The 18,028-nt window shown below is 34.1% G+C and overlaps 1 protein-coding gene across 1 annotated transcript in view; it reads right to left on the minus strand.

Moving 5' to 3' along the window:
• ECT2 (epithelial cell transforming 2) overlaps positions 1–18,028 on the minus strand; it is a 60,474-nt gene that overhangs the window by 33,700 nt on the left and 8,746 nt on the right. The window contains 8 exon segments of the mRNA XM_032407197.1: positions 2,603–2,722; positions 8,776–8,912; positions 13,145–13,367; positions 14,704–14,766; positions 15,010–15,125; positions 15,267–15,397; positions 16,160–16,233; positions 17,415–17,522. Coding sequence (XP_032263088.1) covers positions 2,603–2,722; positions 8,776–8,912; positions 13,145–13,367; positions 14,704–14,766; positions 15,010–15,125; positions 15,267–15,397; positions 16,160–16,233; positions 17,415–17,522 — 972 coding nt within the window.

An 18,028-nucleotide genomic window follows, 5' to 3' on the forward strand; every position in this document is an offset into this window, starting at 1 on the left:
ATAGAGCTAAAACAATACAACTTTTAGAAGAAAACATAATCTTTAAAACCTTAAGTTAGGCAAAATTTCTTAGATATGAAAGCAAAATCATAGTACATAAAAGAAAAAATGGATAAACTGGACTTCATCAAAATTAAAAACTTCGGTATTTCAAAAGACACCATTAAAAAAATGAAAAGACAACCAACAATAGACTGAGAGAAAATACGTACAAAACACATAGCTAACAAAGGACTTGTATCTAGCATTTATAGAGAATACTTGCAACTCAGTAAGATGACAAACAAGCCAGTCAAAAAGTGAGTGACAGAACTAAACACACATTTTACCAAATATAAAAATGACTAATAAGCATGTGAAAAGATGCTCAACATCATTTACCATTAAGGAAATGTATATCAAGGCCACAATGAGGGGCACCTGGCTGGCTCAGTCAATGGAGCGTGCAACTCTTGATCTCGAGCTCGTTGGGTGTACAGATTACTTAAAAAATAAAATCTTGGGGCGCCTGGGTGGCTCAGATGGTTAAGCGTCTGCCTTCGGCTCAGGTCATGATCCCAGGGTCCTGGGATCGAGCCCCACATCTGGCTCCTGGCTAAGCGGGGAGCCTGCTTCTCCCTCTGCCTCTGCCTCTCCCCCTGCTCATGCTATCTCTGTGTCTCAAATGAATAAAATCTTTAAAAAAAAAAAAAAATCTTAAAAAAGCCAAAAAACAAAAAACTGCTATGTATAAAAAAATAAGAAAATACAAAAATTTTTTTAATTTGGGTGATGAGATTATGGGTATTTTCTTTTCTTTCTTTTTTTTTTTTTAAGATTTATTTATTTATTTATTTGTCAGAGAGAGCACAAGCAGGAGAAGCAGCAGAGGCAGAGGGAGAAGCAGGCTCCCCGCTGAGCAAGAAGCCCGATACAGGACTCAATCCCAGGACCCTGGGATCATGACCTGAGCCGAAGGCAGACACTTAACTGACTGAGCCACCTAGGCGTCCCAAATTATGGGTATTTTCTATTCTTCTTTACTCTTGATTTTACAAATGTTTGACAACATGTATTGGTTTCGTGATAAAAGAACACAGGCTTTGAAAACTTTTTTTTTTTTTAAGATTTTATTTATTTATTTTAGAGAGAGAGGGAGATTATGCAAGCAGTGAGGGGAAGGGAGGAGCAGAGGGAGAGCCAGAGAATCTCAAGCAGACTCTGCTCTGATCATGGAGCCTAATGTGGGACTCGATCTCATGACCCCGAGATCATGACCTGAGCCAAAACTGAGTCGGATGCTTCACCGACTGAGCCACCCCGGAGCCCCACATGCTCTGAAATTTTTAAATGTGTGACAAACCTGAAATCAGCTAAAAAAACTAGTAGTAGAAATATTGTTAATACTACTTTCTAGAAAAAGCTTAAAGAATTATGTTACACATGAGAAAACTAAAGAGTGACAATCACTTCCAAAGCTCCAGTGAATCAGAGAACATGATTTTCTCAATTGAGATTATGATCCTGTACACATAACAAGTATAACATTTTATATTAGAAGAGTACTTGCACACCCAGACCAGCTAAATGACTGACATATATTCAAACTGATTCACAAATTAGCGGTAGAACATCAAGCTGAAAACCTACTTGCCTTCCCACTCTACCTTTATGCCTCTCAGTGTTTCCTATGAAAGAAAAAATATACCAAGAATACTTTTCAAGTATTCAGAAACCTAACTGGAAACAAGGATAAACTAGGCTGAAACTTTGTTAGCGTTTTAAGAAAATAAAGATTCCTTCAGAGTTCCCTTTAGATCTAGAAATAACTGAAATATGATTGTGGATTTTGATAAAGTGCAAAATATGTTTGGTAAATTGCATTTTTATTAACTTATAGATCGTTTATATTTTTGTTTATGATGTGCAGTAAAATCAAAAGTAACTTAATGTACTTGTTTGAAAACATTCTATAATTCAGATTGATCTTTTTATTGGAATACGGACTAAACATTAATACGAGATGTTCTGAGGAGAAAACTGATCAGTTTACTCAAGCATCTCATAGGAAAAATAAGAGGAAATAAAGCTTAACAACTTTTAAGAGTTCAGGTAAACCTGCCCCAAAATCACTTAACTATGAGAGACTAATACCTGTAAATCACAAACCCTTCATCAAAGGAAAAATCATTAAAAAGATAGCATTGTCTTATATGGTTTTTGTATTTATCTGACCAGAAATAGAGAAATGAACAAAATGTCTCTAAGTCTCTTTCAGCTTCAGTTTTTCAAACAATCCAAAGCAAAACAAAACATACAACCTGAGAGGAACAGTAAGAAAATAAGAAAATTAGCACTAGCAACCACATGTCTCTATAGAAAAGACAGGAGAAGGCTTAATTCCTTATTTTCAGGATTAATAAAAAAAAAATAAAATAAAAAACAGGCAAACAACAAATATTAATAAGGCACTGTAGCAAAGGGACATAAATGATTCAAAGGAATAAATAAGGGAATAAGTTTTAGGTACAAAACTCATTTAGCCAATCAACAGTACCTGAAAAAAGCATTATATAAACATAATCCAAAAAGAATTACTACCAACCTAACATATAAAATTTACCTTTATCTTTGTGTGCACATCAAAGATATCAGGGATACTACCAAAAATAGTCTTAATCTCTTCTGGTGCAAGGATAGGCCCACCACGTTGTCCTTCCTCTTCCAATGGTACTTGAAATAACTAAAAGGTTAAAAAAAAAAAAAAAAAAAGACTAGTTTAGATAGATTGTGGGAAAAGGAAAAAAAAGTGAACATATCAACAGTGATAAGAGAGGAGATGTTGAGGGGTGCCTGGGTAGCTCGGTCAGTTAAGTGTCTGCCTTCGGCTCAGGTCATGATCCCAGAGTCCTGGGATCAAGCCCCTTATCAGGCTCCCTGCTCAGCCGGGAGTCTGCTTCTCCCTCTGCCTCTCCTCTCCCGCCACCCCCCACCCCACTTGTGCGTGCACGCTCTCTTGCTCTCTCTCTCGCAAATAAAATCTTAAAAAAAAAGAGAGGAGATGTTGATGGAAAAAAGTAATTAAAAAAATACTTCTCCCTAAATTTGAGACCTTTTTTCTTATAACATTTTCTATTTTATCCTATTTATTTATACATCTGTGTGTGCATACATACTCTTATAATAAAATGTTGTTAGAATCTAATAAAAGTTTATCACACAGTTCTACAAATCATTAAAATTGTTAGAATACAAGAGTAATTTCTACTTTCTCTTCAGGTTACTAAGGAAGACAATAAGCAATCAGTTATTTCCAGACATACACTTAAGATAAGTATTAAATGTCTTGACATAGTAGTGTAGAAACTTGGTTTAATAGAAAGAGACTGGATTTCAAACTAGAAGACATGTTTATGTCTATATTGCTGCTTGTATCAATCTAAAAAAATAAAACCTAGAATAAATGAGTTTAGCAAGGTCACAGGTCAGCATAGAGATGTGCATGTTCTCTCTCCCTCTCTCTCAACACACACAATCACATTCCTATATACCAATAATGTACAAATGGAAACCAAAATTCAAAAAGCAGTTCACTTACAATAAAAAATTAAAATTAGTATAAATATAATAAAATATGTACATGATGCTGAAAATTATAGAAAGCTAATGAAAGAAGTCAAAGACCTAAATAAATGAAGACATGGATCAAAAGATTCAACACAGTAAGAAATGTCCATTCTTCCCCAAATTGATTTATGGATTTAACCCAATGTCAATCAAAATTCCAGGACTTTTTGTAGATAAAGAAAACCTAATTCTACAAATTTATATGTAAAGGCAAAGAACACCTTAGTATAAAGCTGCAGTATTCATGACTGTGATATTGGTGAATGGAAAAACATACAAGATTAATAGAATAGAAAAACGTCCACAAACCAACACACACAAAGATGACCAAGTAATTTTTGACAGATCCAATGGTGGAAGGCTAGTCATTCAACAAATGGTACTAAAACACCATTTGCCCTAGGCAAAAAAATAAACTAAAAATGGATCAAAGACCTAAGCAAAAAACCTAAAACCATGAAACATTTAAAAGAAAACATAAGAGAAAATCTTGTAATTTAAGCTTAGGTTAGAGCTTTTAAATATGAAAGCAAAAGCATGAACTATAAAGAAAAAAACTGATAATAGACTTCATCAAAATTTAAAAGTTTTCAACCTAGAATAAAAAGACATGCTAAAAATGTCCACAATAGCCAAACTATGGAAAGAGCCTAGATGTCCATCAACAGATGAATGGATAAAGAAGATGTGGTGTATATATATATACAATGGAATACTATGTAGCCATCAAAAAAATGAAATCTTGTCATTTGCAATGACATGGATGGAAGTAGAGGGTATTATGCTAAGCGAAATAAGTCAATCAGAGAAAGATAAGTATCATATGATCTCACTGATACGAGGAATTTGAGAAACAAGACAGGATCATAGGGGAAGGGAGGGAAAAATGAAACAAGACGAAACCAGAGAGGGAGACAAACCATAAGAGGCTCTTAATCTCAGGAACAAACTGAGGGTTGCTGGAGTGGAGGGGGTGGGAGGGATGGGGTGGCTGGTAATGGACACTGGGGAGGGTATGTGCTATGGTGAGCACTGTGAATTGTGTAAGACTGATGAATCACAGACCTGTACCCCTGAAACAAATAATACATTATATGTTAATTAAGAAAAAAAGACATGCTAAAGACTAGGAAAAAAATATTTGCAAATCACATATCTGACAAAGGACTAGTATTCAAAATATATAAAGAATTCTCAAAACTCAGGAAGGAAACAAGTCAATTAAAAATGGGCAAAATCTTGAGCAGTTATTTCAACAAAAAAAGAATAGATGTTCAACATCATTTATCATTACAGAAATGAAAATTAAGGCCATAAGATACCATTACATACTTATCTGTACGGCTAAAATAAAAAGTACTGATAATACCGAAACTGGTTGGGATGTGAGCAACCAGAACTCTTACACATTGCTGGTGGAAATGCAAAATTGTATAACCCCTCTGGAAAAGGGTTTTACAGTTTCTTATAAAGTTAAATATTACTTACCATATGATTAAACAATTCCACTTCTGGGTGTTTACTCAAGAGAAATGAAAATTTATGTTCACATAAAACCTGTACACGAATGTTGATAATAGCTCTTTTTATAATCGCCCAAACTGGAAATAACCCAGATGTCCTTTAAGGATCATCAGATAAAACTGTGGTACATCCATACAGTGGTATACTATTCAGCAATAAAAAGGATCAAACTATGCATACAGACAACAAGTTAGAAGAACCTCAAAGGCTAAAAAATGCTAGCCCCAACAGGTTATATTAACTATAAGCCCATTCATAGGACATTCTCAAAAAAGACAAATTTTTTTTAAAAAAGACAAAATTATAGTGATGAAGAAGAAATCAGTGGTTACCAGGAGTTGCAATGAGGAAAGGGTGTGACTTATAAAGGAATAGGAAGTACCAGGAGTTTTTTGGGGTATGGAAATGATCTGTATTCTGATTGTAACAGAGGCTATACAAATTTTTGCATGTGTTAAAGTTCATAGGACTGTATAAAGAAAGTCAATTTCACTGTATGATAATTTAAAAAGTAAAACTTTAAAAAGCCAATTGACTATTCAAACTAAAAATAATAATGTATTGTTGGGGTCTTAATATATGTGGAAGTAAAATGAATGCCAATAGCGCAAAGGGGAGGAGATGAAGTAAAAAACAAAACAAAACAAAAAACAAAAAAGATAAAGATAAAAGGAAAATACATTATAAATAGTAAGGAACTACATGAAGATTATGAATTGCTACTATTTTTAAGAACTACAATTCTGTAAGTTTATTTATCCAAAATATTTATATGTACATATAGATATATATTATAAATATATTTTTTCAGGCCTTCCATTTCTGCAATTATGATGAACCCTACCTGCTAAAAACAACTAAAAATACCGAAGTAAGAAAGAAGAAAAGAAACATGGTTACATTTATATAGTTTGTGCACCTACACATATATGATAAAACTGTAAGGGTAATGATAGGCACAAAATTCCAAATGATAATTAACTTCTGAGGGAAGGGAAAGGATTAGGATTCGGGAGGAAAAAACAAAATAGGGGTTTCAAAGATATTTGTAGTCATTTATAAACATTCCTTTATCTAGTCAACATTTAATTAAAAATCCTTGACAAACATATTCAGACAACCAAAATACATCAAGGTTCATTAAAAACTCCCAATAGTCTTAAGACATGTTAAACTATCCAAAAGCAGTTCTCCTGTGTTTGGCTATATAAAATTAGATAGCCAAAAACTTCTGATTCTACCTTTCCAACATTTCTCAAATTTATCCTGTTTTCATTTTCACTGATTTTATCCTAAGAAGTTCAGGTCCTCAAAATCTCTAACCAAGACTGCTGAAATAACCTTCAAATTGGTCTCGCCTCCACAATTTCCCTTCTCCAATACTTCCTTCAAAGTGAACCAAGTTATCTTTCTAAAATCCAAGTCAGATATCATCTTCCCCTTCCCATCAAAAATTCTTCTCTAGATTACAGATGACCTAACATACTATACAAAGGCCTTCTCTGGTCTGGCATAGACAGCCTTACCTCAAATCTCCCTATATCCAAACCCCACCCCCTACTCTAAGTCCCCTTAACCACCCTAAACTCTAACGCCCCTAGACTAGTCATAATACCTTGAACGATATACATCCTCAATTATCTATACTGTTTGCACAATCTCAAATACACTTCCTACCCATATTCTTTGCATGTACTAATCATACTCATACTTTAAAATTCACTTCAGGGGTGCCTGGGTAGCTCAACTGGTTAAGCACCAACTCTTGGTTTCAGCTCACGTCATGGTCTCAGGGTCGTGGGATGGAGCCGTATCAGCACAGAGTCTGATTGAGATTCTCTCCCTCTCCCTCTGCCCCTCCCCTTACACGTACACCATGCATGCTCTCTCTTTCTAAAATATATAAATAAATCTTTAAAAATAAATAAAATTAACTTCAATTTATATATTCTTTATGATACTCTTTCCAATGTTCAATTCATTGAAACTTCCAGCCCAACACCTTCCCTAAGCTGGAAGAGTAAAACTCTCACCTCACAAATCTCCAAATACCTTATCTAAACCTCCCTCATGATGCTCATAACCTTCCATTTGGTATTATAATTAGGTATGCATGTTTTATCTCCTCTTCCAGTCTAAGCTCCTCTAAAACAGGAATCCTCTTTAACACTTGGCACAATAATTTATATTAACAGGCACTCACATATTACATGAAATAAAGAAGCTTCTGGATATTCATTTAATTTGGGGGCTAAATTAAGTTTTTCCAAATCCAATTTCAAAAAAAGGGAAAGGAAAACATCAGTCCTAAAATAAAGCTGAAGGGAACATCATTATGAATTTAGACCACAATCTTTTAAATAAAATCTCAGGTGAGTTTATAGTAAGCATAGTGGTATGAGACTATCTACAGTCTAATAATTCTAAGGGCTTTTTTTTAAAGGCATTTTAGTGAGATTAATTGATATGCAAATTAAAATTCTGAAACTCCAGTGCATTTTCCATGGCCTGAAAGGATTTACATTTCTGGGTAATAAATGCTACCAAAGTACATGAACAGTATATGCCAAGGGAATTTTCTGCTACTCGACTACATTTTGGCTGACTATAAAAACTTCAACAAGAAACTCATCTAGAATGATTTCCCTTAAGAGCAAAGCTGAGTTAAAACAAGTAAAGTTTAATACAGCAGAGGGCCTCATAAACCCTTGACTACTGCTAAACAAATTAACCGTGAAGAATAACCTCTCCATGAATACCAGGAAAGAAGTCTTTCCATTTCTTATCCATGCATTTTATCAATGGCACAAGCAACTAAAGGCTATTATATTGAACACTAATGAGTTATATTAAGAATTCAAATAGAGGTCAGTTAAAAATTAACCCCAATCAGAAACTCCTTATTATTTTTCTATTCAAAGACAAGCTTGACGGTATCAACTTTTTTTTCCTGACAATCTCCTTCATTACCTAAAACAAATCTATTCCATCTTTCTGCAGATGCCAAAATAGTGTCCTAAATACTGTCTTTCAGAACTTCGAATTTCAGTTTATTCTTAGTATCTTCTTCAATCTCATCCTATAAGGATCAATTAGAATTCTTTTTCTTCAGCAATAACTTCACAGTACATTTTAATGATAAGCAATGAGTTAACATTTATGACTAACCACTGCATACTTTAAGAAACTTGACACATGACAGGATTACCAAAAAAATTACATCCATATTGTTATGCTTCATTGCTATGGCTTTTCACATATATACAGTACTAAATAAAGCAATGACTCCTAGAATGCACACTTTCAGAAAAAGTTACCTACCATATCCACATATAAATATAAATGCAGTATCATGACAGAGAACCTGCAAAGTTCCGTATCAAATAAAACTTGGTCCCCTCTAAAATCGTCTACTAAGGATCCTTCTCTTTTTTAGTCACTATAAAGAAGGTGCTATTTCTGTAAGAATAAAAGCTACTATTACAGTATGGCATTTCCCTAATAGCAGTTTTTTGTCATATATTTTCATTTTTAATATGTATGTTCAAATTCTATGCTTATATAATTTTCTTATAAGAAATAGTATCTCTTAGATTTTTTAGTTAGGAACACTGGAACAGGGATCATTTTGCAACAAACTTTTACCTGAATAATTGTGGCCAATATATTTACATAATTACTTTCAGTTTGATAAAGTTCTTTTGCAACTTGCCACCTGGCTGACTGCTTCGAAGGAACTGGAGTAGAATTTTTAGAAGACTTAGTACAAGACTTTGGTGTTTCTAAAAGGTAAAAAGGAAGAAAGATTTAATGAAAAACCAGACATTGTACAGATTTAACAACAAAAAAAGGGGAAGGATATCCACTCTGAGAAATATACCCATTTAGATTTTCATTAAAGTAAAATTTCCTCATAGGATAAGGCCAGAAAAAAATAATGGTCAAAGGTATTAATGGCTCCAAACTGACAGATATTATACTAAATAACTGGCCTGTACTCTTCAAAAATGTCAAGGTCACTAAAAACAAAGTTGAGAAACTATTCCAGATTAGAAGACACTAAAGAGAGATAACAACATATGATCCTGGATTGGACCTTAGACCGGAAAAAAAAAAACTTTTTTCTTTTCCTAAAAAGGGTATTAGCAGAACAATTGATTAAAATTAAGAGTCGGTCATACTATTAATGTCAATTTCCTAATTACAATACCTCTACTGTAGTGGTATAAGAAATGTCCCTCTATTTTGGGAAATACACATTTAAGTATTTAGAAGAAAAGGCACATCTTATCTGCAACTTAGTCTCCAACGGTGCAGAATACGTGTGCATATTATAGACAAAGAGACAGAATGAATGAATGCTAAAGCAAACATGGCAGAATATTTCCATTTGGGAATTCTGAGAAGAGTACTGGAATCTCTGTACTATTTTTGCAGCTTTTTGCAATCTGAAATTATTTCAAAATAAAAAGCTCAAATAATAAAATGAAAAACAACTATATAAAAATATTTAAGTTTAAGGATAAAAAGGTCATGATTACATAGTAACAGAAAACTTATCATATATATAGAGGAAGTCTTCCTCAACAAAACACATCAACTGCAAATTCTGTTAGTTTTTAACATAATATAAAACATCCAGTCCAACACAAAGTGAGAGGACACATTAGTATACTTTATATGTATTTCAAAAAAAATGAAATCATAAGCTTTCATAAAAGCTTAAGATACACTTTCTTACTACAGATATGGTTAAAGTACTTTAACATAATGTACAGAATCTCCTAATGGCAAGTTTTTAAATAGGAAAACAAATGTACAATATACAATGACATGAAAAAACAATATATAGACCCAGCATATCAATTTTACTCAATGATAATTTTAAATATTAAAATAATGATGTATACAATGGAGTTTGAATGCTTTCTAAAGCTAATAGACCAAAGATTTTCCCACTTGTACATTATTTCAGACTACTCTCCAGACCCAAGAGCTTCTGCCATTACATATGTCAAGAGGAAAAATCTGACATATATTGACTCAATTTAATTATTGTGTTTACAAAGTGATCTACAAACTGCGGATTCTATATAGAGTACCTAATAGAATAGTTGTCATGTCTATTTTCTTCTCCTATCCCCTAAACTGCATATTCAAGTTTCAGTCCTTTATGATCAGCTCTTACCATCTCATGCCCAGTATGTCCATCACATTTATGGAACCAATAAATTCTCACACCTATGGATCTAATCATAATCTTTCCACCCAAGCACCAAGTTCAATTTTTCCAAATACCCACTGGGCATGTGTACCTCAATTTAACCTGAATAGTCTCTAAAACTACACTATCTTCCTCCAAAATATGGACTTCCTATTTTCACCAAGGTAACATTTCTTCTATTTTAATACTCTGCTGTCATCTCTTATTCCCTTCCTGTCACTCCATTCCATCAGTATCTCCACAGTGCTTCCTACTTTCCTTTCCAACCATTAGCAACCCTGGTTCAGGGCTTTATCATCTTGTGGCCCAAGCCACTGTAGATTACTTCATGGTCTGGCCATCTCTGAACTGCCTTCCTTTTAATCATTCTTCAGAATAATCCACTACAAATTACCTACTCAACCAATTACTCTACTGCTCAATAGTTTCTAAAGTTCCTTGTTGATGACAATATGCAGTTCAGACATACCAGTCTGATTTCAAAGTCCCCTAATATTAGGCCCCAATTAACCTTTCCAATTTAATTATTACTCCTCCATTCTCATAAGCAAACTGACCTATTCACTATCCCTTAAAATGTGAATTTGTATAGTATTTATATTCTTGCTCCCCTCATTTCTCAACTCCACCTCAGTTTTCTGGGCCTTCTATAATTTGACACAAGAATATTTAGTAAGTACCTACTCTGTACTAGGCATTGAGAACACAGCAAAGGATTAGATAAGGTTCTTGTTTTCTTAAAGCTTACATTCTGGTGAAACAAACAAAAAAATATAATTTCTAACAATGATGATTACTACTGAAGACACAACCAGGTAATGGTTTAGTGAGAAGTGCTGAACAGGGACTTAACTTTGCAGAAAGCCCAGTAAGATTTCTTTAAGGCAAAGAGGTCAAGTATAAAGTTCCAGAGGTATGAATGTAGTGGAAATATCCAAAGAATAACAGAGACAGTGTGACTAAAGCTTAGAGTATTACAGGAGAGCATGATATCGTCATATGAGGTTGGACGTAGGTGAGAAAGGATCACATAGGAACTTGAAAGCTATGGTAATACAAACCCACTGAATGACTTCAAGCACAGGACTGGCATGATTTAATTTATATGTATTTTAGAGACCTAAGTGCTCATATAGAAAGGCAAAAATGGGGGCACCTGGCTGACTCAGTTGGAAGAGCATGTGACTCTTAATCTCAGGGTTGTGAGCTAAATCCCCACATTGGGTATAGAGATTTCTTAAATAAATAAACAAACTGGGACGCCTGGGTGGCTCAGTAGGTTAAGTGTCTGCCTTCAGCTCAGGTCATGATCCCAGGGTCCTGGGATCGGGCCCCGCATCAGGCTCCCTGCTCAGCAGGGAGCCTGCTTCTCCTTCTCACTATGCCTGCCGCTCTGCCAGTTGTGCTCTCTATCTCTCTGTCAAATAAATAAATAAAATCTTAAAAAAAATAAATAAAAATAAATAAACAAACTTAACAAAAAAGGCAAAAATGAATACAGAGAAACCATTCAGGAGACCAACATAATCATCTAAGAGAGATCCATTTTATAGAAAAGGATGATAAAGGAGTAGAGTTGAGAGTGGTAGAGAGAATCAAAATCAAGAGTTCTAATTTGATTATGTTAGGTTTAAGATATGTATTAGACATGGACAAGTAGGTATTAAGTATGTAGTTGGACAGGGAAGAAGACACACTGGGGAGTTAACAGCATATGAATGTTTCTAAAGCCATGGAATTAAATGAGACCACTGTGGGAGAATACAGTAGAGAAGAAATGACTCAGGAATAATATTCGACAGTTAGAGCTGGAGAAGTTAGGCAAAGGAGAATGAGAAATGAGGTACAAAAGCTAAGAGAAAAAAACTATCTCCAGGAAGAAAGAGCTACTCATGTGTTAGATGCTGCTGACTGCATAAAAACTGTCAGTCGCCGGACACCTGGGTGGCTCAGTCGGTTAAACGTCTGACTTCAGCTCAGGTCATGATCTCAGGGTCCTGGGATCGAGTCCCACATCAGGTTCCAGGCTCAGTGGGGATTCTGCTTGTCCCTCTGCCCCCTCCCCCAGCTCGTGCTCACGCCTCTCTCTCTCAAATAAATAAATAAAATCTTTAAAAAAAAAAAAAAAAAAAAAAACCCAAAACTGTCAGTCTCCTCAGCAAGAGCAATTTCATGCAGTAGGGGCTTAAGTTCAGTTGGAATGGTTGGAGAAGACAATGAAAAGCAAGGAAATGACACAACAGATCAAGGTAATTCTTTGAAGAGTACCCATGTAAAAGGAAAGAGAGAAATGAAATAGTAAGTAGAGTGTCATGGGGTCAAGAGGTTTTGATTATTTCTTAACTCTAAAAAACACAACATATTTGTGTGCAGATTAGAAAACAAAAATAGAGGGGAAAATTGATGATCAAGAGAGAAGTGTTAATTATAGAGCCTCCCTGTATCATTGGAGAACAAACTGAGCTCACCCTCCACTGATTTCATCATACCTATTTTCTCCATAATTCATGTGACACCTTCTGTGATCTTGTTTTGCTAATGTTAAGAATCTGCTCTTTGAACAGCTCTTCCATTTTCTAGAGTGATATACAAATAAAATATAGAAAGCACTTAGCATATAGTAAGCAATCATTAAATGGAAGCATTTTTATGTGCCTCTTCTCCTCAGCTAGAACAAAGGTGATAAAAGTCAGAACCTTTCATATTCGCTGTGGTAGTGATTTATCTAAATTCTAATAATTATTCCATTCCACTAACTTTTAATGATCAATTTTTTAAAATGTGAATTACCTCCATAGTTAATGCTAGACTCTGGTGTGTTGGAGATATCTAGGAGTGACCCTATAGAAAGGGAATGTTCAGCTGATGGGCGCTTACGGGGAGGAAAAGGTGACATGTCTGTCTCTCTTGAAAGCTGAGCAAGTGTCTCTTTTAAACGACGTCTCTTGCGATTGCTGTTTGGGGTATTTAGAGAAAGCAGTGACACTGATTTCTTGAGCTCAGGAGTATTAGCCTGCAATCAAAAGCACAAAAGCTCAATTTTACTTCCTTGGTTCTATACTGAGACAGGAACAGAAGAAAAATATATTTACAAGTCTGACAAAATCTGGATTTTGCACAATAATTTTACAACTACACACTCTGCCAGGTAATTCAGAAGATTCATAAAACACAATAGTAAAGGGACCACTGTATTTGCCTAACCCCAAGCACCTCATTCTGTTTCTTCACAGCTCTATCACCATTACATATTCATTTGTAAGCTTGTTTACTGTCTAGTCCCCTGTTAGGCCATAAACTCTGGAGGGCAGGGACCATTCATAGTTTGTTCACTGTATCCTTAGCATTTAGCACAGTGCCCGGACATATTGCTCTACAATACTTGCCAAATAACACTTGGTTTTAAAAGCTCTCTCCTGAAATTTTAAGCAGTTTTTAAACTTTATGGTTAAGAACCTTATACTAAGAACAAAAGCGTCAGAAGACAATATAGTACCTATCTAGATTTTATAGTTAATACAATAAATCTGCACCTCATCTTCAATATTCCATTCAAATTAAATCTCCAACTAAAGAAAATCCTCCCTTAGAGCCTGCTTCTATACCTTTATGCCACGTTTTGGTGAATGATACCACTCTTCACCAATCTAGCATGAAGGCTGTGTTTTCCTTGCCTACAATCTACTACTAGAGTCATTTTTCTAATGACATCTCCCCGCTTAATATTCTTCAATGGCTCCCAATACTTACCAAATTCTTTAACATTTTAAAAACCACTTGATTCTACCTAAATTGTAAGCTTTATTTGTTGGCCTTCTTTCCCACACTCTTTTTTAAAGCCATACTAAACTACTTGCTATTTCAATGTACTTTCAAGCTTCACACCATCTCTCACCTGCTATCTAACTTGAATGTCCTTACAAGGTTAGCCTCGTAAGTTGGCTCAACATTTATTTACTCTTTTCAGTCCTGCCTGAGTCTCTCAGAATGAGGCTAGTTAAAATAATTACTCAACTATAGCACATATTCTGCACTATAGTTGTTTGTATATCTAGCTTTCCCTTAAGGTTCTAAGTTTCTGAAGATAGGAATGTTACTGTTCATAATAGTATCACTACGAAGTGGCACAGAATGACATATATTAGATTAAAATAATTCTGCATTGAATAGTTTTACTTAAATCTACACAAACTATTACTTAATAACTAACTGTTCAATTATTCTCAAACTCTTAAACATGACTTAAAGATGACTGGTATGCCAATTATACCACGCTGTTTTCGAACAGAAGTGTTATCTTTATACAATCAAATGCACAGAACAAATGACTAATGGACAAAAAAGCATACCTTTTCATATAAATACATAGTTTCTCCAGCTCGGGCATCCATTTGAATGCTTCCCCAGAACCACTAGGTAAAAGGAAAGAAAAAATTAATTAAGAATTTATCTTATCAGAGAAGTGATTAGTAATATTTTTAAAAAACCAATCTTGGGGCTTCTAGCTGACTCAGTCGGTACAGCATGCAACTCCTTAATTTTGGGGTCATTAGTTCAAGCCCTGCATTGGGTGTGGAGCCTACTTAAAATAAAAAAATAAAATAAAAATAAAATTCTATCTAAAAAAAAGCCAATCTTATTCTAGAATTACTTGCCTCCTGCTTGACAACATAAAGTTTCTTCGAAGGTTCAAATGGAAGTTCTTTTACTACATTCTCTTCAACTACAAGGTGAGTGCATCTTTCATCTCCAATGGGTAAACAGTTACCTCCTAAAGAGAAATGCATGCAAGCATAAATAAGCCGAACTATTTATCTCCAAACCTGAATTTTTAAAGAGGCATATTCGCCAGGAGATGATAAAGCAAGAGTGGGAGAAAAAAATATAACTTTTAAATTATAGTAAATTCTACCTTGCATTTTAGTCATTTCTTCCATATTGGTTTTTTCTTCATCCGAAAATCCCAAGAAACTTAAAATGCAATCTTGAAATGGAGGAACTTTAAATTCATTTCTGAAGTCATCAACTGATGCACAGAAATCCCTAAAAACAAAATATACTCTTCTAAAACCAGCTAAAGTTCAGTAAGTATATCAATTTATAAATCTATAATAATTCTCAAGGTTTTCAGCATAATCCATTTATTGAAAATATTTTACATGTAGTCCTGAAATGTTCACAAAAACATCAGTTAAAAAAAAAAAAAATTGGTGTGTCCTCAGTCATCCCGGAAATAACTTCTAACAAAATTTGATCACAAGTAGTCTTTACAAGATTCAAATCCTTGCTCTGGACATGAAATTTTCTATGTATTCCAGGGGTTCTGTAGTTTCATGAAATGTTAAATAATGATGAAGTAGAATAGCAAGGAATTATGAGGTTGGAAAGTTTAACAGGTTATGAATTGCAATCACCACTTAGAATGTAACTAGACAAACACAGTGAAAAAAGTGTAACAAGCTAAATATCCAGATGCATTAAGTTTTTACGTAATAGTTTTAGAATGTTAACAATAATCAAAATTATTTCATAAGGTAAAGTCTGAAGATATCACAGATACTTTTCAATTTTCAATTTTTTATAATTTTTTTTTTATAACTTTGGTCCTCCTAGACTTTATTCCTTAGGCTATCCAAAGACTAAATTCATTTTATCTACACTATCTATGAATTTAGGGTTTTGGGCACATGGGTTTATATTCATAACATACTTAATTCAAATAATGAGCTACTGAATTTCTAGAAGTCCAATGTGCTATCCATAACACCAGAGCCACCTTGAACTACTGAATTTCTAAACACTTACTGTTCATTCCGCCTTTCCCAAGCTTTATAAATCCATTCTGACTTCATAATTGGAGTGCCCAGGCTCACAGCAATCTAAAAATATAAACATCAATTACAATAAATTTTCACCTCATATAACTGCATTCATGGAATTTCTAAGCAATTTTATACATACTGTTTTTTGCAGTTTTAGATCATTATTCATCTGCTTTCTGACAAAGTATAAAGAAAAATTAACAGAAAAACTGTCTTTCAATCATACAAGTTAGGTTAAAATAATTTAGAACAAGTTCCATGATGTCCAAACCATTTCCTTATTTTATTTATTTTTTTTAAAGATTTTATTTATTTATTTGACAGACAGAGACATAGCGAGAGAGGGACCACAAGCAGGGGGAGTGGGAGAGGGAGAAGCAGGCTTCCCGCCGAGCAGGGAACCCGATGCAGGGCTCGATCCCAGGACTCTGGGATCATGACCTGAGCCGAAGGCAGAAGCTTAACGACTGAGCCACCCAGGCGCCCCTCATTTCCTTATTTTAAATAAACATAACTCTGAAGCTAAGTTCATCTTTATTTTACTATATTTCTATTTCTCCTTTCTCCATCTTTACTTCCTTGGAAGTACTGACTCCCAAGATAGGACTAGAGAAGAAAATATCTGATTAAGTCATGAAAAACTAAGATATGAATTGGAAAGAATACCTCCCAGGAATTCAACATTACCCCAAAATTACCATTTGTTACATAAATACCCTGATGGAGGGTGGGAACAAGGTGATAAATTCTTTGTAGATATTCAAGTGCAGTCTTAAACTAAGATTTTAATTCTAGTAAAAGTAGTTTCTCCTGTTCTTTTATAGTTTTTGCTAGTTAAATCTTATAACCATTTTATAAGAACGTAACTTTGTTCTTATTAATACCATTTAGACAAGAATGAAATATCTGCTCAACACTTCCTAACCCCCTTACTCACCAACACTTATAGTAACCTTTGCTAATATTAATCATCTGCCTGAAATGTCACCCGTCTACCAACCTCCACAATCCTACTCATTCACAAATCCTACTTATTTTAAGACCTAACTTAGGTTCCATTGTCTCCTTAAAACCTAAAGGACCACACTCCTATAATTTAAAATTTTACAAATGTACATATAGCAAAAATGGAATTTCTGATCCTCAATAAACTGTGGGAGAAATAGATAGGATGAAAGTACTGTTATTAAATCCACCCCCACAAAATGCTATACTGAAATACACCCAAGTTTACATACCCTGAATTTTTCTCCTTGTGTACAATTTGCCACCAAATGTGTAACTTTTGAATTAAAGTCTTTTCGAATAACTCCACCCATGTGATGAACCAATGTCACCAATCTGACCTCAAAAGAAAAATTAGGGAACATTAACTTTATGATTAATTTGAACAAAATTTTAAATTATGTTTAGAAGTCATTTAGAATCTACTGACTAATTTTTATTTATAAGGTACATATAAGAATTTTTATAAAGATATGAATTTTATGTCAAAAAAATTAAAGATTCATTGCCTAACAAGCACAGGCAAAATTATACATAGAGATAAGCTAGTAAAGATAATTACACAAAACTTAATTAAACAACTGGCTTTCATGCATCCTAAACAGAAGACTTCTTTTAAACACCAGGTTATATCACACCAAGATTCTGCCCACAAAGTTACAGTATTACCCTATTAGCTCCAACACAGAAAATTTTATGAATCAGAAGAGTTTCTATGAATTCTCTAGGGCAATGAATATACTTTAAGCCTGGACTTGTATAACAAAAAATTGCAATGTATTAACAAAAACTTGAAATAACGTGGCTGATGATACTTAACAAAAAGACAATTTAAACAGATCAGATA

This window comes from Phoca vitulina, unplaced genomic scaffold (genome assembly GCF_004348235.1).
Source record: "Phoca vitulina isolate PV1807 unplaced genomic scaffold, GSC_HSeal_1.0 scaffold8, whole genome shotgun sequence".
In the NCBI taxonomy this organism is placed as follows: Eukaryota; Metazoa; Chordata; class Mammalia; order Carnivora; family Phocidae; genus Phoca; species Phoca vitulina.